The sequence below is a fragment of the Copadichromis virginalis genome, linkage group LG17 (assembly GCF_057382275.1).
Source record: "Copadichromis virginalis isolate Kocher_CV1m ecotype Utaka linkage group LG17, C_Virginalis_male_GT1.1, whole genome shotgun sequence".
NCBI classification, from domain to species: domain Eukaryota; kingdom Metazoa; phylum Chordata; class Actinopteri; order Cichliformes; family Cichlidae; genus Copadichromis; species Copadichromis virginalis.
This window is the reverse complement of record NC_140634.1, coordinates 4,834,594-4,857,239: the sequence shown is the minus strand read 5'-3', so window position 1 is coordinate 4,857,239 and position 22,646 is coordinate 4,834,594. Positions and strand designations below refer to the sequence as shown.

At 42.0% G+C, this 22,646-nt stretch overlaps 1 protein-coding gene across 2 annotated transcripts in view; it reads left to right on the top strand.

The window, feature by feature from the left end:
* ptprz1b (protein tyrosine phosphatase receptor type Z1b) overlaps positions 1-22,646 on the top strand; it is a 73,473-nt gene that overhangs the window by 35,705 nt on the left and 15,122 nt on the right. For both annotated transcript variants that reach the window (XM_085435916.1, XM_085435915.1), the window contains exons 3-14: positions 12,177-12,356; positions 13,937-14,088; positions 14,176-14,271; positions 14,420-14,486; positions 15,796-15,953; positions 16,955-17,105; positions 17,990-18,174; positions 19,155-19,281; positions 19,473-19,525; positions 19,884-20,357; positions 20,517-20,700; positions 21,042-21,245. In XM_085435916.1, coding sequence (XP_085292042.1) covers positions 12,177-12,356; positions 13,937-14,088; positions 14,176-14,271; positions 14,420-14,486; positions 15,796-15,953; positions 16,955-17,105; positions 17,990-18,174; positions 19,155-19,281; positions 19,473-19,525; positions 19,884-20,357; positions 20,517-20,700; positions 21,042-21,245 — 2,031 coding nt within the window. The remainder of the gene's footprint in view (positions 1-12,176; positions 12,357-13,936; positions 14,089-14,175; positions 14,272-14,419; positions 14,487-15,795; positions 15,954-16,954; positions 17,106-17,989; positions 18,175-19,154; positions 19,282-19,472; positions 19,526-19,883; positions 20,358-20,516; positions 20,701-21,041; positions 21,246-22,646) is intronic.

Here is a 22,646-nt window from a genome sequence, read left to right as displayed (position 1 = left end):
GGCCTGATATCCACTTACGAGGACATAATACTGCTACTGTTCTATCAAAATTTTAAATGAATATCCTCATATGTGGCTCGTATTTTTCTTAGAAACAAAAATTAGATAAAAACAAAATCTGGTAATTCTTTGTTTTTACATTCATCAGGTCCCAATCAGCTCAAATATCCATCCATCCATCCATCTTCATCCGCTTTGTCCGGGGCCGGGTCGCGGGGGCAGCAGCCTAAGCAAAGAGGCCCAGACCTCCCTCTCCCCAGCCACCTCCTCCAGCTTATCCGGGGGAATACCAAGGCGTTCCCAGGCCAGCCGAGAGATATAATCTCTCCAGCGTGTCCTGGGTCTGCCCCGGGGCCTCCTCCCGGTGGGACATGCCTGGAACACCTCACCCAGGAGGCGCCCAGGGGGCATCCTTGTCAGATGCCCGAACCACCTCAGCTGGCTCCTTTCGATGTGGAGCAGCAGCTGCTCTACTCTGAGCCCCTCCCGGATGGCCGAACTTCTCACCCTATCTCTAAGGGAGAGGCCAGCCACCCTTCGGAGGAAGCTCATTTCTGCCGCTTGTATCCGCGATCTCGTTCTTTCGGTCACTACCCACAGCTCGTGGCCATAGGTGAGGGTAGGGACGTAGATCGACCGGTAAATTGAGAGCTTCGCTTTTACACTCAGCTCCCTCTTCACCACGACGGACCGGTGCAGCGGCCGCATTACTGCAGCTGCAGCCCCAATCCGTCTGTCGATCTCCGGCTCCCTTCTCCCATCACTCGCGAACAAGACCCCGAGATACTTGAACTCCTCCACTTGGGGCAGGAACTCATCCCCGACCCGGAGTGGGCACTCCACCCTTTTCCGGCTGAGAACCATGGCCTCAGATTTGGAGGTGCTGATCCTCATTCCCGCTGCTTCACACTCGGCTGCGAACCGTTCCAGTGCGAGCTGGAGGCCCTCACCCGATGAAGCCAACAGAACCACATCATCTGCAAAAATCAGAGATGAGATTCTGAGGCCACCAAAGCGAAAGCCCTCCGCCACTTGGCTGCGCCTAGAAATCCTGTCCATAAAAATTATGAACAGAACCGGAGACAAAGGGCAGCCCTGGCGGAGCCCATCACCCACCGGGAACGAGTCCAACTTATTGCCGGCGATGCGAACCAAGCTCTTGCAACGGTTGTATAGGGATCGAATGGCCCGTAGCAATGGGCCAGACACCCCATATTTCCGCAACACCTCCCACAGGACACCCCGAGGGACACGGTCGAATGCCTTCTCCAAGTCCACAAAACATATGTAGACTGGTTGGGCAAACTCCCATGCACCCTCAAGTATCCTGGAGAGGATAAAGAGCTGGTCCAGTGTTCCGCGACCAGGACGAAAACCGCATTGTTCCTCCTGTATCCGAGGTTCGACTAATGGACGAACTCTCCTTTCCAGCACCCTGGCATAGACTTTCCCAGGGAGGCTGAGGAGTGTGAGCCCCCTGTAGTTGGAACACACCCTCCGGTCCCCTTTCTTAAAGATGGGGACCACCACCCCGGTCTGCCAGTCCACAGGTACTGCCCCTGATCTCCACGCAACATTGCAGAGGCGTGTCAACCAGGACAGCCCTACAACGTCCAGAGCCTTCAGGAACTCAGGGCGGACCTCATCAACACCAGGGGCTTGTTTAAGGAGTTGTTTAACTGCCTTAGTGACCTCGCCCCCGGAAATTGGCGGGTCATCCCCCTCATCCCCAGACTCTGCTTCCTCCTCGGAAGATGTGTCAGTGGGATTAAGGAGGTCCTCGAAGTATTCCTTCCACCGCCTGACAATTTTCTCAGTCGACGTCAGCAGCGCTCCGTAAGCACTATACACAGTGCAGGTAGAGCACCGCTTTCCCCTCCTGAGACGTCTGACGGTTTGCCAGAATCTCTTCGAGGCAGTCTGAAAGTCTTTTTCAATGGCCTCTCCGAACTCCTCCCACACCCGAGTTTTTGCTTCAGCCACTGCCCGAGCCGCATTCCGCTTGGCCTGTCGATACCTGTCGGCTGCCTCCGGAGTCCCACAGGCTAACCAAGCCCGATAGGACTCCTTCTTCAGCCTGGTGGCTCCCTTCACCTCTGGTGTCCACCATTTGGTTCGGGGATTACCACCATGGCAGGCACCAACCACCTTGCGGCCGCAGCTCAATGCAGCAGCTTCGGCAATGGAGACGCTGAACATGGTCCATTCGAACTCAATGTCCCCCGTCTCCCTCGGAATGCTGTCGAAGCTCTGCCGGAGGTGTGCGTTGAAGATCTCGCGGACTGGGGCCTCTGCTAGACGTTCCCAGCACACCCTCACTACGCGTTTAGGTGCACCAGGTCTGTCCAGCGTCCTCCCCTGCCACCTGATCCAACTCACCACCAGGTGGTGATCAGTTGACAGCTCAGCCCCTCTCTTTACCCGAGTGTCCAGAACATATGGTCGCAGGTCTGCTGATACGATTACAAAATCGATCATCGACCTACGGCCTAGAGCGTCCTGGTGCCACGTGCACTTATGGACACTCTTATGTTCGAACAGGGTGTTCGTTATGGCCAAACTGTGATTAGCACAGAAGTCCAATAACAGAGCACCGCTCGGGTTCAGATCAGGGAGGCCGTTCCTCCCAATCCCCCCCCCAGGGACTCTAAGAAGGCTGGGTACTCTGAACTGCCACTCAGCGCATAAGCGCAGATGACAGTCAGGACCCGTTCCCCGACCCTAAGGCGCAGGGAACAAACCCTCTCGTCCACCGGGAAAAACCCCAACGTACCGGCAGCAAGCCGAGGGGATATTAGGATACCCACCCCAGCCCGCCGCCTCTCACCAGGGGCAACTCCAGACTGAGACAGAGTCCAGCCCCTCTCCAGGAGACTGGTTCCAGAGCCCAAGCCATGTGTAGAGGTGAGCCCGACTATATCTAGCCGGTACCTCTCAACCTCACGCACTAACTCAGGCTCCTTCCCCACCAGAGAGGTGACATTCCATGTCCCTATTGCCAGTCTTGGCAGCCGGGGGTCAGTCCGCCAGGGCCTCCGCTCCTGGCCGCCACCCGGCACACAATGCACCCGACCCCTATGGCGCCTCCTGCGGGTGGTGGGCCTGCGGGAGGATGGGCCCATGTCTCCTCTTCGGGCTGTGCCCGGCCGGGCCCCATGGACTAAGGCCCGGCCACCAGACGCTCGCCCTCGGGCACCCTCCCCGGGCCTGGCTCCAGGGCGGGGCCCCGGTAACCCTGTCCCGGGCAGGGTAAACTGTTCCCTCGGTGTCCTTTTCATAAGGGTCTTAGCTCAAATATCAAAGAGAAATTAAAAATGCATGCCGTGGAAGAGTTCGGGCCTTAGGAGGTTAAAAACAGTTCAGGACATCCTCAACATCGGACCTCAGTATTGTTGTCATCTGACATAAGTGAACATCACTTAACACATTGGGTTACTTTCAAGTTTTAATATTCTCTAGCATCTAAACAGCAACAGACTTCCTACACTCACTACAGACAAACAACAACCATAGTTGTTTTTCCTACAGTGGCTAACGTAGCTAGGATTTTGCATTGAATTGGGAGGGTTACGGAAAACTCAGAGGACTACAACGTAGTAATATTAATGTAAGTTAATCAAGTAGGGAAGTTTCATTGCCAAAATTATGCTGATTTCCAGCTTCATGTTATAGTTTTACATTAGTCTCAGTCCAAAATAATCTTTATTTGGCCTCGGTTTAGTCATTTTATCTACTCCCTGCCCCCATACTAATCTAATCCGACTTTCTTCTCATTGGTTGCCTCTTACAAACAGAAGATTTTAACAGCAGGGTGGATGGGGGTCATAGAGAAAAAACACATATGCTGACCTCATTGTTAGAAACTTTGGGCATGTTTGATATGAGGTAATAAACAGTAAACTGACAGTACAATAGATCGATTTCACAGCTTTACAGCTTTTGTTAAAATTGCTCATTCATATCTGTCATTTTCTAGAGAGAATGATTAAAAAAAACCCTGCCAAAAAAGATAAACAACCCAGCGGGTAATGAAAGCAATAAGAACGTGTTTAAGTACATAAAATGTTACATCCAGGGCCTTTGAGAAATAGTGGGCTCTCAGTGCATGAAATGAGGTTAAGCTGTTTAACTGGTGTTTTATCTATGTCAGCCAGACGATAATGCAGATTCGAAATAGGCAGTGCGAGTTAAACTAAACCAGAGGCCGTTTTTCGGTATTTAATATTTGATACATATCCAGTTATCTTTGCCGCCAGTGATGCAAACAGGAGCAGACACTCACTAAAAAAGTCAAGCCCTACATTATTCAGAGTAATAATCCCGCATGTTTTCTGAACACTTCGCTCACTCGGCAGTGCAGAACCTTTGACAGACAGTGAAATCAGCTCTCTGTGTGTTTATGCTGTCCATGGGAGCTTAATTGGTGTAAACGTGGGCGAGGGGAGACAGACACACACACACTACACAAACATGCTATACGTCTATGTGCACATCCTGTGCTGTTTGAAACACATCTGCACTGTACCTCATTGCACATATGCACACTGCTGTCCTCATTTTGTCTCATTCTGTGCTTCTCTGTTCCTCCCACTTGTCTTGCATATCATCCTCTCTCTGCTCCTCTTTCTGTTCTTACTTTAGCTTCCTTGCCCTCTGCTGCTGTATCTCCTTTTCTTCTTTCTGCCATCTATCCACTCTCCTCCTCTCCTGTGTTTTCTCTCCTCCCCTGAGTGAGAGGTGAGCTCAAATGACTGGGGATAAAAAGGAGCAGCAGCATCAGGTGTAAATGGTTTCTGTCTTGACCACTTTAACAGCTGACTGCTCTTTTGGCTGAAAAATAACTTTTATTTATGATTTCTTTCCTTTCTATCTGTCTTTTGTGGTGCTTTAGTTCAGAGATGACTAAATGACAATTCTAATAATTAATTACAAATTGCTTATTTCGAAGCAAATGAATCAGTTTTAGCAGCTTAAAACCTGTTGTTCTCTTTATGAACAACAACGACAAACTAAAAAGGAAAATGTACCACACAATGCAAAACAACAGTTATACAGTATTATAATTTTTGTGTTTTGTCATGGGTCATGAGTTTTCAACCAGCTGTGCATCCATCAGGTTGGTTTTTAAAGATGCTAGAATTTGGGACATGTTTTGTACCTGGAGCATGTTCACTACTGTGTGTGTGTGTGTGTGTGTGTGTGTGTGTGTGTGTGTGTGTGTGTGTGTGTGTTGCCATTTACTATTAGCTGAAAATAGTGTGAGGTGATGGAAACATTGCTTTAGTAGAAGAAGCAATAAAATGGTTGGATGTAAAACACTTCACTACAAATAAAACTGTATTATTGGCAAATTCCAGACAAAGCAGCAAAAATAAATATTCCTCCTCAGCGTTACATGGATTAGCATTATTGTGAGCTCATTTTAAACACTTTACATTCTGCTTACAATCAGCTCAGAAACACAGGCCTACATTTTGATTTACCGAAGTATATTAAATATATTTATTTAAAAACAGGTGAATTAAAGGCTTGAGCCTTTGACTTTCAATATCTACAGTAGGATTTGTATTAGAAAAACAGCTGGTTAAACTTGATGCTAATCTGAAAGCGTTTGTGGAATCTGTTTGACACAGGAGGAGTTACCTTCTCCTTCATTGAAGCTTTCTTTACTAACATGGTAAACAAGTTACATATGTTACACATGTTGGCTGTGATGGTCAACAGGAGAAACTCCATTCAACTCAAGTGCAGTGAAAGCAATGTAAGCTTGTCTACTATGCTAGTCTCCCATCCATCACCTGTGATGGAAATAGATGTGTGAGAAGACTTCTGACACAGCACTGTAGCCAGGCTGACAAAAAGTCAGAGCTCTTTTGAGCCAACCATCCCTTTAACGTTAACTAGTAATGACTTCATGAACTTCTTCACAAATAAAATTTTTATCATTAGAGAAAAAATTACCAATAATCATCCCACAGATGTAATATTATCTACAGCTACTCTTAGTACCATTGATATTAAGTTAGACTCTTTTTCTCCAATTGATCTTTCTGAGTTAACTTCAATAATTACTTCCTCCAAACCATCAACGTGTCTTTTAGACCCCATTCCTACAAAACTGCTCAAAGAAGTCCTGCCATTAATTAATTCTTCGATCTTAAATATGATCAACCTATCCCTAATGATCGGCTATGTACCACAGGCCTTCAAGCTGGCTGTAGTTAAACCTTTACTCAAAAAGCCATCTCTAGACCCAGCAGTCTTAGCTAATTATAGGCCAATCTCCAACCTTCCTTTCATATCAAAAATCCTTGAAAGAGTAGTTGTCAAACAGCTAACAGATCATCTGCAGAGGAATGGTTTATTTGAAGAGTTTCAGTCAGGTTTCAGAGCTCAGCACAGCACAGAAACAGCTTTAGTGAAGGTTACAAATGATCTTCTTATGGCCTCTGACAGCGGACTCATCTCTGTGCTTGTCCTGCTAGACCTCAGTGCAGCGTTCGATACTGTTGATCATAATATCCTATTAGAGCGATTAGAACATGCTGTAGGTATTACAAGTACTGCGCTGCAGTGGTTTGTATCATATCTATCTAATAGACTCCAATTCGTGCATGTAAATGGAGAGTCCTCTTCACACACTGAGGTTAATTATGGAGTTCCACAGGGTTCAGTGCTAGGACCAATTCTGTTTACATTATACATGCTTCCCTTAGGCAGTATCATTAGAAGACATAGCATACATTTTCACTGCTATGCAGATGACACCCAGCTCTATCTGTCCATGAAGCCAGATAACACACACCAATTAGTTAAACTGCAGGAATGTCTTAAAGACATAAAGACCTGGATGGCCGCTAACTTTCTGCTTCTTAATTCAGATAAAACTGAGGTTATTGTACTCGGCCCTGAAAATCTTAGAAATATGGTATCTAATCAGATTCTTACTCTGGATGGCATTACCTTGGCCTCCAGTAACGCGGTGAGGAACCTTGGAGTCATTTTTGACCAGGACATGTCCTTCAACGCACATATTAAACAAATATGTAAGACTGCTTTCTTCCATTTGCGCAACATCTCTAAAGTTAGAAATATCCTGTCTCAGAGTGACGCTGAAAAACTAGTTCATGCATTTATTACTTCCAGGCTGGACTACTGTAATTCATTATTATCAGGATGTCCAAAAAACTCACTGAAAAGCCTTCAGCTAATCCAAAATGCTGCAGCAAGAGTCCTGACAGGGACTAGAAAGAGAGAGCATATTTCTCCTGTTTTGGCTTCCCTTCATTGGCTTCCTGTTAAATCCAGAATTGAATTCAAAATCCTGCTCCTCACATACAAGGTCTTAAATAATCAGGCCCCATCTTATCTTAATGACCTTGTAGTACCATATCACCCTATTAGAGCACTTCGCTCTCGCTCTGCAGGCCTACTTGTTGTTCCTAGAGTATTTAAAAGTAGAATGGGAGGGAGAGCCTTCAGTTTTCAGGCCCCTCTTCTGTGGAACCAGCTTCCAGTTTGGATTCGGGAGACAGACACTATCTCTACTTTTAAGATTAGGCTTAAAACTTTCCTTTTTTCTAAAGCATATAGTTAGGGCTGGACCAGGTGACCCTGAATCCTCCCTTTGTTATGCTGCAATAGATGTAGGCTGCCGGGGGATTCCCATGATGCATTGAGTTTTTCCTTTCCAGTCACCTTTCTCACTCACTATGTATTAATAGACCTCTCTGCATTGAATCATATCTGTTATTAACCTCTGTCTCTCTTCCACAGCATGTCTTTTATCCTGTCTTCCTTCTCTCACCCCAACCGGTCGCAGCAGATGGCCGCCCCTCCCTGAGCCTGGTTCTGCCGGAGGTTTCTTCCTGTTAAAAGGGAGTTTTTCCTTCCCACTGTCGCCAAAGTGCTTGCTCATAGGGGGTCATATGATTGTTGGGTTTTTCTCTGTATCTATGAAGCGCCTTGAGGCGACTTTTGTTGTGATTTGGCGCTATATAAATAAAATTGAATTGAATTGAATTGAATTGAATTGACAATACTGAGATGAAAGGAGAAAGACCCTGACAGAACACTACTGTTTTATACATATTTCAGACCTGGTTATGTGTGTATGCCGGCGATATGAATGAGGCCCCAGAGGTTTAAAATATGGGTAACTAAAGTTTTTTTTTTTTTTTATATAAGATCAAGGATCTGTCCATGTCAAACAAACTGTTGGCTTTCAGTCGTGTTTAGTCATATTTATTCCTGTTTAAAAAATCCATCAGTGAATAAATACTTAGGTCAAATATTTTTGCTCTACAACACCTCGGTAAGAAATAATAAAAACACTGTATTACTGAGCACAGGAAACTTATTAGAGCTTCAATTTAAATGGAATATAAGGACTTGTGCCACTCTGCTAAGAATGAATACAGTAAATACCATTATTCCTCTTACCTGTTACAGATAGATTGTAGGAAAGCGCACCTTACTGCATTTATTAACTTGCCAAAAAAACTCATATCTCCACCTTAAAATTAATAAGACTTGACATTGTTATCTGAGACTCTAAATTCATCAGGAATTTTTTTTTTACTGAGGTTACATGTCAATGGAGGCTGAAGGGTAGTTTTGCCTTAATGTCTGTGGTGGTGGCTGTGTTGGTATGCTATATGAATGAGTAGAAATCATTAAAATTCATCTTTCTAAGTTGTAAAAATGAAAACATGAAAAACACATGTTGACAAAAAAAATACATTATATGATTTTAACAACAGCCAGTAGCACTGGCAGCATTGGCTGACTTTTTTCTGGTATTACTCTGAAAAAGCAAGTGGAACTCAGAGATATGAAATGTAATTTCCATATTTAATCATCTGTTTGACTCCTTTACCGAGTGTGAGCTGGTGTGCGAGTGAGTATTTATGGATTCAAATGAAGACTCCAAGTCTAGCTTCAGGGGATTTTTTTTTTTATTCCTCTCACCAACCTGTCAGCTACTTGTTGCCATGGTAGCATTATGTCAGAAGAGTGAGTGTGTGTGTGTTTGTTTGTTTTTGTGTATGTGTGTATGTTTTATGATGTTGACAGATGAAGCTGTAGGGGTGATGTGCTTATTGATACATAGAGATGTTTCTCCGACACCCACGTGTGAACAAACATCAGTAATGCACATAAAGAATAAATGCAAAATTATGTCATTAAACCTGGGACCAAAATAACACTGTGACCAGCATTCTGCTTTGACCTTTTAACTAGAGCACTCCACTTTGATTGCCTGCAGTCAGTGAAGTAAAGTAGGATTTGAGGTTTTGGTGACAGATACTGTGTGTTCAAATCTTAGCCAATGTAAAGGCTTAAAATATGCTTAAATCACAGTTGCACTTTAAAGAGTCTTTAAGGGACAGTCCAATATTTCTTTTGGAAAGAATGATACCACTGTTTTATCTTAGCTTCACCAGCAAACACTGAAAAATCATCCCATTTACTGCTTGTTTAAACTTGGCAAACAGCTATACATTTATATTGTGCTTGTTATTCAAGCACTTTACAATTTGATTGTCATACACCCATTAGCACACACACCAAGACTGTGAACCAGGTTATAAGGTGACACCACTGGCAGCCACTAAGTGCGCTCCCTTTAGCTGATTTTAATACACTGGTAGAATGGCTGGAGAATGCGATAATTCCTCAGTGGAGCTGGAGGTAGCTCTGAGGTTTTCAGTCTCCACAGTCTCTTGGTGTAGCATTATACTCGGATACTGAAGGTCATATGTCAATCTATACTTGATGCAGAGATAGATGCTGTTGTGTGTTGGGTTTCTGAGTGGTCAGTGCACAAACAAATTGGGTCACAAATCTCAGCTTGTAAAAAATGGGTTGTTGATTGGTGACTGAATCCCCTTCAGTGTTTTGAAAAATTCAATTTTGTATTATATTGGAAAACAGCAGAGTGAATGTCGCTTCAGCTGTGTCCCCGGGCGACAGCATTAGAGGAAAAAGTAACACAACTGCTTATCGTACATGTGGCATCTTTGGATAGACAAAAAGCACCTGCCTTCACCCTCCGTATTCAGCTGTTGAAAGAGGGCACAGCGAAACAAGGATCACAGCAATCGATTTCGATCAACGCTCTCTCCGTCACACACATGCTCACACACGCAAGCAGGAATGTAAAGCCAATAGCTGTTTGGTCATGTGTGACAAGTTACAGTTAAACCATCTGCTCTGACCTCGTTAGACTTATTGTCTTTACTGTATACTATACTATACTAAGTATACACATGCTAATGATTATATTTTAGAAAAGAAGCGTCTAGTTATGCAATTTCATTATGCAGAAATGTTAATTCTCACAATAGGTCTTTGCTCAATTGTTATTGGTAAAGATGCATATTTGATGCATTCATCTTTTTTTTTTTTTAAATGGATCAGATTGAAAAGAATGAAGTAAAGTCCCAGTTGTTATTGTAAAACCTATGTAAAATATGATATTTACAGTACTATCTTTTATGGTATTTATCAGCGTTGCAGAAAGCTCAGTAAGTTTAGTCAGCATAATAAATGCATTTAACGAGCGTTTCCCTAGATATGCCTGGAGGAACTGAGTAAATGTCATGGATTTGGATGCACAATAAATTAAAACATTTATTTATGCAGAAACATGTACTTGTGTGTGCCTGAATGCATGACTAGTAATATATAAGTTGCACATAACAAGTAATGTTTTAACCACTTGCACATATATCTTGTTAATAAATACAAAGGTGCAGTTCAGACATGAACAAAATTAAATAAATGTTGAATATGAAGCAAATGTAGCCAAAGCAGAAAACAGTCATTATACAGGTGGATTTAAATGCGGAGTATGTGTCATGCAGTAGATAAATTCAGAAAATCATCATATACGTACATTCTGACAGGGTCTCATAAATAATAATTCACAGCACAAAGACATTTGAGCTGGTGAAAATTAGCATAAAACTCCTTCCCTCAAAAAAGAGGAATGCTGCTTTTGGTTTACCTCATTGGGATTATTCATGTTGCATTTTTCACTACAAATGTGTTTTTGTTTAGTTTTTATTTTTAATCTTTATATGTGAAAAATACAGTCTTGTTTAAAAAAAGACATCTCTTCAACCACAGCACATCAATATTAAAATATAGAGTAATTAAAATGCTAGCATAAAGTTTGACTGATGCCAATTGGTTACTGTTGAGTTTGACCGTCTGCTCTGAACTGCCTAAAAATTGAAACTGACACAATACATTCTAATTGAATGGACCACTAAACTGTACTGTACACATTACATTACTGTGCAATATACTGAACTGTACATTAAAGGGAAGATTTCTTTTTAGCACAAAGCAGAAGTGGTTTCTTTCTTCTGGGTCCACACATTCAGTGATTAAACTTGTAAGTGGCCTTGTGCCTACTCACAGAACAGGAGTTACATTTAGTAACAACTGTTATTAACTACTGTTTTTGTACAGTTGTTATTCTAGCACTCATTTAAATTGTAATGATCAGCCAAAAATGAAAAATAATACCTTTAACAGTGGTATGAGACCGTTCTCATTCTCAACGCATAACATTACCAACGATTTGTCACGTCTCGAGGCATCCCATAGAAATGTGAAAGGTAACCTGTCGCATCCCTATGAGGAGCACCGGATTGTGGATGGAATCCAACAGAATGACACTTCTGGCGGTAACACATGTTCCAGCTGTTTATTCCAGCCCTAACCCAACCATAACCTTATCCCTAACCTTAACCACAATCTTAATCGTATTAGATAGTGTTTTCCAAAGCGATTATTGATGAGAAAATAAATATACATCTGTAGATTCATTCCAAATGGTTCTCGTGTTTCCGAACACGTAACATACAGACAGGTTGGATGGCCGAAAGTGTAACATATCGACATTTGTCACATGGCGTCGTATGTTACGTTATGGGATAAGAACGTGTTGGTGATATCAGATGATTTGTTTTTTGTCTTTTTTTAGTATTACTTTTTACCTTTATGATATATGAGACCTTGTTGAGTATTTTTACCTTTTAGTTTTGTGACACCACAATGTACAGGTGTAATCCTTGCCTTTCGTGTGAATATTGTCTGGTGGTAACAGTTGTACTTTAATAGCTTTTATGAGCACTAATCCACTTTCTCCATACTGTATACAGGTACCCTAAACCAGCGCAAGTGGGGTAAGAAGTATCCATCCTGTAACAGTCCCAGACAGTCTCCTGTGGACATCGACGAGACATTTACCCAGGTTAGGCTGCAGTACCAGAATCTACAGCTAGAGGGCTGGAACAGCTTGACAGCAGAGTCTACCACCATTCACAACAACGGGAAGACTGGTATGTTGATAGCCCTCTACTGTCCCTTGTGTGCTTTTGTTTGTGTTTGACCCTAATACGTATAATTTCCAGCATCTATCTTTTTACCTTAACCAGTGCTGTTTCTTAATTTTCTTTAAAAAAATATTCTGTCCTGTCCAACGACAAGCCAGTTCATCTCTACTGAACTATTTCACCAGCTTATTAAAGTATTAAAGTAGCGAGCACATGAGGTAGAGATACAATATATGGTCAGTTCAATTTACGGCAATGATTTTGACATACTCGTGGAGCTCGAAATTACAACATCTTAATCTCTGGCTGTGGAAATAAGCTTAACTTTCTAAATACCACAAAAAAAATGATTCACAGTTCTGAGGTTAATGAAGGAGAGCGCAGCTAGGATTTAAAGGAGAACAAGTCAAAGGAAGATGAAGAGAAAGAGACTAAGTAATTGAGAGCGATGCAACTAGAGGGACAGCAGCAGAGGGAGACCGTGTGGAGAAAGAAAGATCGATGCCAAGAGGCAGAGATGAAACTGAGCAAAAGAAAAGAGGCGACAAAAGAGCAAAGGGAAAGCGTATAGAGAGGGAAGGCATGAAATGAGGACGATGTGAAGAGACAGGCAGGAGAGGCAACATGTGGAGTGATGTCTGGTCTGATAAACAAATGAAAGCTGGCTGAGCTATCATCACCCTCTTTCCAATACTGCCTGGGCTGTGGGAGTGTGTGCTTCTGTGTGCGCTCTGTATATGTTAATGGTTCCAAAATTAATCCTTTCTTGCTCTGTCTGAGAGGAAATTGCATATTAAACAGATATTCCATTGCTGGCAGGATTTTCATGAGAGAAATGTATAGCCTACAGAGTCTCATTAAAATGTTTTATTATGTTGTGAGATATTTTTCAGCAAAGTAGAAAGTGATATACCAATTGATCTGGTGATCACCAGTATTCAGCTGATGGGCCATGACAGGAACCTAACCAATCAGCCTCAGATGTATCAGATTTTGATCTCATAAGCCCGTGCTTGTGATTGTTCTGCTTGGTAGCAGTATGCTGTGTGAGCACCTAAACCAGTATAACACTGGCATATTGATTCTTCTCTGAGACCGTAATGCTAATGCTAACACTGTAACTAAGTAGGTTCGAGCCCAGCCTTGTGGTGCTTATGACAAAAAAAATTGTTATTGTTTTTTTAAATTGTTGCTGCTCTAGCGCAGCTGAAACTGATTAACAATTCCCTCTCCCACTTAACTAACCAGATCAATATGCTAGAGGTTTAACTGGCTTGATGCTAAACTCGGATTAAAAAGTGTTTCTTTAATTAATTAATTTTTTTAGAAGATAATTTTGAAGGGGTGATTGTGCCAAATTTGATCACATGAAGTTTTTAATTTTTATGAGGTGAGAAGTATGTTTCAGAATTAAAAGTTACTACTGTCTAATCTGTTGCTTAGGCTGTCAAACATTAAAGACATACTTTGAAGTTAGGAGAGACTGAATACATATAAGTAATGAGTCCTGCCTAAACAAGATTGATGATCGGCCTTTTTGGCTTCTGTGAAACTCTTTTAAACTTGTGTTCTATTGTGCATTTTAGTGGCAATCGATGTGGATGGGGAGTTCTTTGTGAGTGGCGGAGGGCTGAGGTCCAGGTTTCGTGTTGGCAGAATCACCTTCCACTGGGGTCGCTGCAATGCAACATCAGATGGGTCTGAACACAGTCTGAATGGAATGAAATACCCTCTGGAGGTAAAGGACAGTGGTGCACAGCATCAGTTTGGCTTTTTTAACCAATAACCTTACACCGTGATAACTTTTGTGTCTCTTATGGATCAGATGCAGATCTATTGTTACAATTCAGAGGAGTTCCAAAGTCTGGATGAAGCTATAGAGAAAGAAGGAAGGGTGGCTGCCTTAGCTGTGCTATTTGAGGTAGGCTGATCTGATAACTGACCTGATCACCTGATAACTAAAGTGTCATTATTAGGGTCCAATCGGTTTCTCCTCAGATACTGTAAATGTAATATTGTCATTGTTTGTCTATGTGATCCTCAATAATAGCTTGTGCTTTTGTCTGCAGATTAGCTTGGATGATAATGAGAACTTAATTCCTGTTGTGGAAGCCATTAACACTGTCAGCAGGTTTGGTAGGTTGAAGCTACAGGACAGTGCATTGCAGCTTGTGAACAATGAACATTAAATATCAAGCTATCAAATCGAGAGATAAACAAAAGCGTATGTTTTAGCAAATATAACCCAAAACACGTAATCAGGGAAAGCAGGCCTAATTTCAATTTTTCACTTAAAGGTACAGTAAATATTTTCTTTTGAGCTCAGATAGAATGTTGTACTCAATATACATCAAATAGTGTGAAATTACTTCTTACAGCAAGTTTTGTGTTCTCAAAAAGAATTAATCCATTAAAAGTACATAGGAAGCAGCGCTGCTAGACATCACTGTTCTGCCTTATCATGTTTTATATGTGTGACTAGAGACTGTCCACATATGTAGTATGTCTTATAAATTAAATTTAAAGATCACAAAACTCTTGTGACCATTTAACATATTTTCAAATCAATTAAATTTTATTTATACAGCGCCAAATTACAACAACAGTCGCCTCAAGGCGCTTTATATTGTAAGGTAGACCCTACAATATTTTCATCATCTTTTTCTCATCATGTCTTTCTTTATCTGCCTACTCCACCACTGCTGTTTTTCCCCTCTTATTTCTTAATTTCTACCTCAATCTTCTTTCTCCTCACCAGAAGCATCACCTCCTAGGCTGAAGTCAGGGCTCTAATACATGAAAACATGCATAGAAATGCTCATTTACTCCCAGTATTATTGCTATTAATTATGAGACTGCTTAGACTCCATTCCGTCTCCAGACCAACTCAAAACAAGCCAGATAAGCAGTAACAGCAACTAGTTATTAGCTAAAGTTATGCATTAGGCTCGAGCATAATAAAAATCACACTTCCCCTCTGATAAACATTAACCCCAGGTAAATTACATTCTCAAACTGTATAAGAGTTTATTTGTTAAGTGTCCAAATCTAACAATGTTGGATCCGCTTTAAAGAAAGTTTCACTGATAACAGCAACTGACCGAGGCTAACAGCAGCTAACAGCAGCAAAAACAACAGTGCTTACCAACAGAAAAGTTCAGAATATCAACAACTCACCTTAGTGCAGCTGTTATTAAACAGAAGTGAGCTTCATTGACTCATCGACTCGTATGGGACTTCTTTTGCAAACCTTCACAGCCTCAGAATGACTGCAGTCATACATACAGCTGAGGTAAACAGTGCACGACAACCAGAATGAATCTGAGAAAAATTATGAAGGAGTGCTATAAATGACCAGAGAACAACATTTAGGGATATTTTTTAAAATGTTAAAGATGTTCTTGCAGCTTGTAGAAAAGATTTGCTATTTGTTGTTTTTTGCAAGGTAAGAGTGGGTCAGTGGAGGCATTCACCTTGAGGTCCTTGCTGCCAAATAACACAGACAAATACTACATCTACAACGGCTCACTGACTTCCCCCCCATGCACTGAAATGGTGGAATGGATTGTCTTTAAGCATGTTGTGCCCATATCGGAAACACAGGTAAGTACACTGAATCACACACACGCTTACCCCCAAAACTGGCCAAATGTAACACTGAATTATTTATTCAAAAGAAAAAAAAAAATACTACATAGAATAAAACCATTCAAATATACATTACAGCATTATTTATATAATCATGAAAATGCTGATGCTTCTACGTGTTTAAATTTCGGGACCTTTGGTATTTAATTAAGTCAGAAGTAAAGACTCCTACAAACAGCTACAAGCAAGAAATTCAGCTACTGTTATTTATTTTATCACCTGATCAGGTTTGAGATTCGCATACAGAGACAGGTCTGTGTCAGCCTGTCATTTATATATATCTCATTATCTTGTATTGGCGTCCCCTCCAGCACTTGGTGCCCTATGCACAGCACATGATGTGCATGAACAAAACAGCAGAACTGCCTGCAGTTGTGTCTGGTTGTTGTGTGAGGTTGGCATCAGGTCAATTGTCTTTGACATCTCTGCACAAAATAAAACAAAATGCTGCATTGAAGCGATACAGTGTGACACATTAAGTCAAACTGCACAGAGCAGGGTTTTGTAGCAGGGTAATCCGGTAAACATGGCATCACGGGCTGACGCAGCAGCATTACTACATTTTGATTCTGGACTGACGACGCTTAAGGACCCCTGACTTGACGAATTGATCCGTGTAATAATCATCACTTTTGCAGCAGAGTAATGGAGAGGGAATGAGGCCTTGCGAATGGTTGCGTGTGTATTGTACATGAATATTTGTGTGTGTTTTGTGAGTGCATGCATGATTGAAACAGTGTGGCAAGGCATGACACAGGCATATTCATGCTAACCAAAAATAGAGCAGCGCTGCCTCTCTGCCTCAGCCTGGCACCAACACAAGCCACTTTAACACACACAGAGAAACACTCAGAAGCATCACTTTTGGTTTATTTCAGCAGCCTGATAGAGATTAGCAGGAAGATGTGCAACATTTTCTCTTTGTTTACCTCTGTGTGTTTTCTGTCTGCCACCAGCTTGAGGTGTTTTGTGAAGTGATGACTATGGAGCAGGCTGGTTATGTGATGCTGACGGATTACCTGCAGAACAACTTCAGAGAGCAGCAGCAGCAGTTTATGGGTCAGGTGTTTGCCTCTTACACTGGAGTCGAGGAGGTGCTCACACCCAGTATGTCATCACAGTCTAAAGGAAAAGTTTGCCATCCATTTATCCATCATATGTGTTTTTACTGACCTTTTTACAAGTTTTTTTTATGATTATTTACTGTGCACACTAATAGTCGTATTTACCAGCGTCTCCAAAAGTAAGACATTGAGATACAATGCTATTCACCCCCATCCCAATACAGCATGCTATAATTTTAAATTGTGAAAAAAAACATCCTTATTAGGTTTTAAAGAGTTTGACTCAGAGTCTCTGAAGCTTTTCACCAATCTAATTTATACCAAATTTTACGTGCGTGGAGGAGAAAATTGGATCACCGCTCAGGGATCAGTATAAGTATTGCATTATTAATCTTATGTTTTTTCACTCCACTAAAAATATTGCCCATCTTCTGCATCCACTATGGTTGTAATGTGGTCCTTCAAGGCTAGCCTGATTATGATCATCAAAAGATACAATTCACCGCACTCTCCATTTTCATAAAGGGGACCTTGAAATAAAGTGGGTCTTTTGGGTTGCCAAGCAGCTCGACTTTGTAATTCAGTGGCCCTGCTTCTCTCAGTGCAGGCAATTTATTTTGCAGCTCTTTTTGAAATTGAAATAACGTTTTCAGAAATTCAGAAAGGCTTTTTTTTGTCCCTGTAACAAATTCATCCACCCATGCACACACGCATACACTCAGCCTCCCAGTTTCAGCAGCTGATTAATATCAAGTTGCCTCAGAAACTCAGAACTCAATGTGGGGAACGTTTATGTGTGCTCATACTTGATGTTTACTTGCAGTTGCTGCTATCATCTCTTTATTTCTCATTCTTTTTTTAAAAAAGTTTCTTGCATGCTATTCATACAAATTGTTAGTAACCTGTCTTTCTGTGCACTGCCTCCAGCTTGCAGCTCTGAGCCACAGAATGTTCAGGCTGATGCTCAGAACGACACCACCATCATGGTGACCTGGGAGCGTCCCCGTGCAGTGTATGACACAACCATCGACTGGTACACTGTCACATACCAGAAGCTGCAGGGCCAAGACCAGCGCAAGCAGGAGTACAGGACCGACGGAGACCAGGATGTGGTATGCAAGATCTTTTTATATCTCTCCACAAAATGCTGAAAAACAGCACCTGGATGTGTAATTTCATGTTGTTTTGTACTATTATCTACTGTCCACACAGCAATATTAAACTGATAAATAGGTAACCGATAGAAATTACAGTAATTTCCTGTACTTTTGGTGAAAATCAAGCATTCCTACCATCTGCTCTTCCTCTCCATGTATCTCTCACATAGTTCAGCTGCTGCTGTTGGTGGTGACAGTCAGTTTTTGCCTGTCAGTGAGTCACTGAACATCCCTTATTGTGACTAACAATATCCATGTATTTGTATTTCAGAGTACAAGATTTTCAGATTTCGGAGATTTTCATTTCCAGTCTTTATTTTATTATTTTTTTTATTGTCGACTTGTAGTTTCATATTTGTTTTAGTGTGATAGTGGTGGTGAATTTAACTTCCTTATACTTAAAGACATCCAGGAGTCATGTGTCATCCATGTGGGTAATTCTGAGAGAGAGTACATGAAAAAAGATGAGTGACTGTGTGTAGAAAGAAGCAAGTGAACAGGCAGATAAATGCAAATAGATACTTAGTAACTGTTAAGAGGGTTAAGTATATCTTTAAGATACTAAAAGTGTCATTGTGACTGCAGATTCATTGTAAAAAGACATTCGGTTCGACTCAAGAGGATTCGCATTGAATTCACTTAGAGCAGGGGTGGGGGAACTCCAGGCCTCAAGGGCCGGTGTCAGGTATTAGATGTGTCCTTGATCCAATACAGCTGATTTAAATGGCTAAATTACCTCCTCAAAGGCTGTGTCCAAATTCAGGGGTAGCATGCTTCGAAGGACCCAACCTATCCACTCCACGTAGGGTAGGGTCCTTCGAAGCATGCTACCCCTGAATTTGGACACAGCCAACATGTCTTGAAGTTCTCCAGAGGCCTGGTAATGAGGGTCCATTTGAAAGGATCTAACATAAGTCTAACATGTAAATTTGCAGGGTGCCATCATCTCCAACCTGCTGGCCAACAGCAGCTATGTGGTCCAGGTGGTGGCTGTTTGCACCAATGGACTCAGAGGACGATGGAGCGACCAGATAATCGTGGACATGCCATTGGAAGACCCAGGTACAAAGACACACAAGCATGCTCCTGGTGAGAGCACATTTTTACATGCTAACTCTTTCTTTCTTTCTTTCTTTCTTTCTTTCTTTCTTTCTTTCTTTCTTTCTTTCCTCCTTCCTTCCTTCCTTCCCTCCTTCCTTCCTTCCTTCCTTCCTTCCTTCCTTCCTTTCTTCCTTCCTTCCTTCTTGTTTTAGAAAGCGATTCTGACCCTGAAGCTGTCACAAAGGATTTGGATGGAAACAGGGAGGTAAGCTTGTCTGAGCTATCTGTGTTTTCACTTGACCACATAATTGAGCTGAATTTTGTGCAATTATTTTGCAGTGCTGACTTTTGACCTGTCGGCAATAAAATCAGTGCATCTAATTATTATGCAGATTAATGTAATTATGTTTGTAGAGGCTGTGAGAGCTTTATAAAAGGTTGTGAGGGACTTTTTGAGGGACATGTTGAGTTGGGATTACCAGAAAAAACAGTAATCCTACTGTAATTTTTCACTCTTTTCAGGAGGAAGAGGTGAAATTGTAAAACTCCTTCATTTTTTTGTTTCTAATTTCCTATAAACACAGTATACACATGACATACCTGTTTTTTATTCCTCTTTTAAGCTTTCGTCCATAGTCAGATGGGAGAAGCCAGTGAAGCAGAATCCGATGCATTTAGCTTCAGAGGACAACAGCCCAGTGGAGGCGATTCCACTGGAGCAGACCAGAGTTTACCAGAACCAACCTTCATATCATGAGAACCAGCCCACAGACCGAACCCAAGCCAGCCAGAACATTCCAGTCCAAGAAGGCACCACTCCAACCCCGAAGACACCCACCGAGGCCCCAGTTTCTCAGAATGTCAGAAAGAAACAGGGTAAAAAATCACATGATGTGGATCAGAACTGGATTGAAGGTGACCAGATGATGAACCAGCCTTTCACTAATGCAGGCTTTGAGGGCAATAGCGCAATATGGGTTACCACTGAGCTAACTGAACAACCAGGCTTCCTATTTCCAGTTGTTCGGACAACCTCTCTGCCAGCAATTCGCCGGCAAATCACAGAAGAGGCATCGCTGTCAGTGCTGCCACATGAGGTAGTTGCTCATACCGCAATTTACTTTGATTTTTTCACTTTAAAACTTTTAATTTGAACAAACATAAAGACTCACTGTTACTTGCAGCAACAATTTTTTTCATTCAACCTAATTCAGTTCTTCATCTGTTCTTTTATCCATTGTGTCTTTTGCTCGCAGACAAGAGATCAAGGCCCACCACAGCAAGCCAGTGGAAATAGCCTCCCTTCTGCTTCACCAGAGCTCTACACAACTCCTATGGAGGATATCCACATCACAGATGTCTTCTATGAAGACACAGTCAACAACTCTCCACAGGAAATCATCACCTCCCCTCCAACGACGCCTGCCTCTGCAGTGCCAGGTCAGATCAGAGAATAAGTGCTTTTCTTGTTTCTTTCTGTTTGTTTCTGCTATTGCAGCTTGTCACGCAGAGCGAGGAGGGAGTTTAATCTAACAGGTACAAACAGAAGATTAAGTCCGCTGGGCACTTGCCAAGTGGTGTAAATCTTTTACTGTTTAGTTTCAGTTTGAAACTGTTTGTCTACATTTAAAATGAACTAAACCTGAAATTATAATCACTGTAGAACATTTAGACCTTCTGGAACATCGTTTCAGCACAACGTGTCTTATGAGACATATTGAGAATGAGACAGGTTCAGTTTACACCATCTTTTCTTATTTATCATTTTGTCCGTTATATAGTGGACGAAGCCTTCCCGCCGCCCTCTGAAGATGACGATGCCCCTGTAAATGAGCCCCTGCCAAAAACGCTACCCTCCTCATCTCTCTGGATCACAGAAAAGACGGCGACCCCCAGCAACACACTTGCCGATTCAGTTTACAAGTCCTTCACTACCTCCTCTCTCCTCAGAGTGCTGATGCATACGACTCAGCCCATGTTCAATGGTGAGATGTAACAACTTCTCTAGGAATCAATCAAACACACCATTAGACAAAATAAAACACCAAAACTGATCTCCAGGTCTTAATAAAAGCAGTTGTGAATTGTCATATTGATGAATTTTAATGCATAGGAACATGATTAAGTTCTTCTGTGGTGGAAAGCTGGATTTAAGTGTGGTGGTTGTTTGCTTTTCTCCTCTAATGGCCTGTGGCTGTGTAGCTAATCACTGCTGCGCTCTCTGATCAGTTGTTTAGTGACATGATGTGGATAATGTGGTGGTGGTAATTATGATGGCCAGGAAAATTATGTTGGCTTTGATGATTAGAGTGATGATCAGCAGCTTCCTTTCTTGCTTTGGTTTTTGGTCCGGAAATTAAATATGTTTGACTCTTGCAAATCTTTCAGCACATACCTCAAGAAGGTCAAGTTTTTTCCTTGCTCAATGTAATCTACTTGAATCCACTCGAGCTTGGTGATTATCGTCTGCTTTGGGACTCCTTCTCTGTGTCTGAATTCTTTCTGCGCCTCAACAGCGCACTCTGGTGGTTGTTCTTTTCCTCTGTCCTCTTTAAAGAATGAAGGCTTTGCTTCATCTCCAGGGTGCCTCATCTGCTAGTACCCTTTATGGAGAATTTTCGCACACTCAATGAAGAACAGTTCTTTCCTTTGCTTCCATCTTTGCTGGCTTGAGAAACACAAAATGAAAGGAGATATTTCTGTAAGCTTTCTGTCTTGGATTTTTTTTTTTTTTTGACTTTGCAATATTTTGCAGCAAATACAGCCACGTCGACGGTTGAAGACTCGACCATTGATGCCTCGTCTGGCTTCAAAAACACTCAAAAGGGAATTATCATCAACCCTGCACTTGCAACAGTCTCTGAATGGGCATTTTCTGCTGAAGGAGATTTATCCAGTGTAATCCCTCCATTACAGACACCCTTCAGCAAAGACCCTGCCATCTTCCATCTTTTTCCTGCCCTCCATGAAAACAGGAAAAGTGGTGTTATCGTTCATCATAATGACAAGTCCTCTGAAGAGCCCACTTTTGTTCCTTTGCAGACTGATGTAGAAAACCCTCAATTCTCTACCACGTCTTCACATGATCAATTATTTGCCACTTATTCCCTTCCTAATTCTGGTTGGAGTACCATAAACCCATCAAAAACAAACACTGCTGATGGAGAAAAAAACAAGTCTCCTCATTCTCAAAGTGATAGCAAGATAGGAGAAATGGAAGCCAGGGCGGATAAACAAATTGATAACTACAGTGTCAGTGCAATAACATTTTTCTTTAATTCCAAAAGTCTGGATTTGTCAGAAAGTTCAGCAGAAGACAGTGGATCAGGCTCTGGCCTTGGCAGCAATGGCTTCAATGAGGAAATCAATGAAGCTGCTGCAGTAAA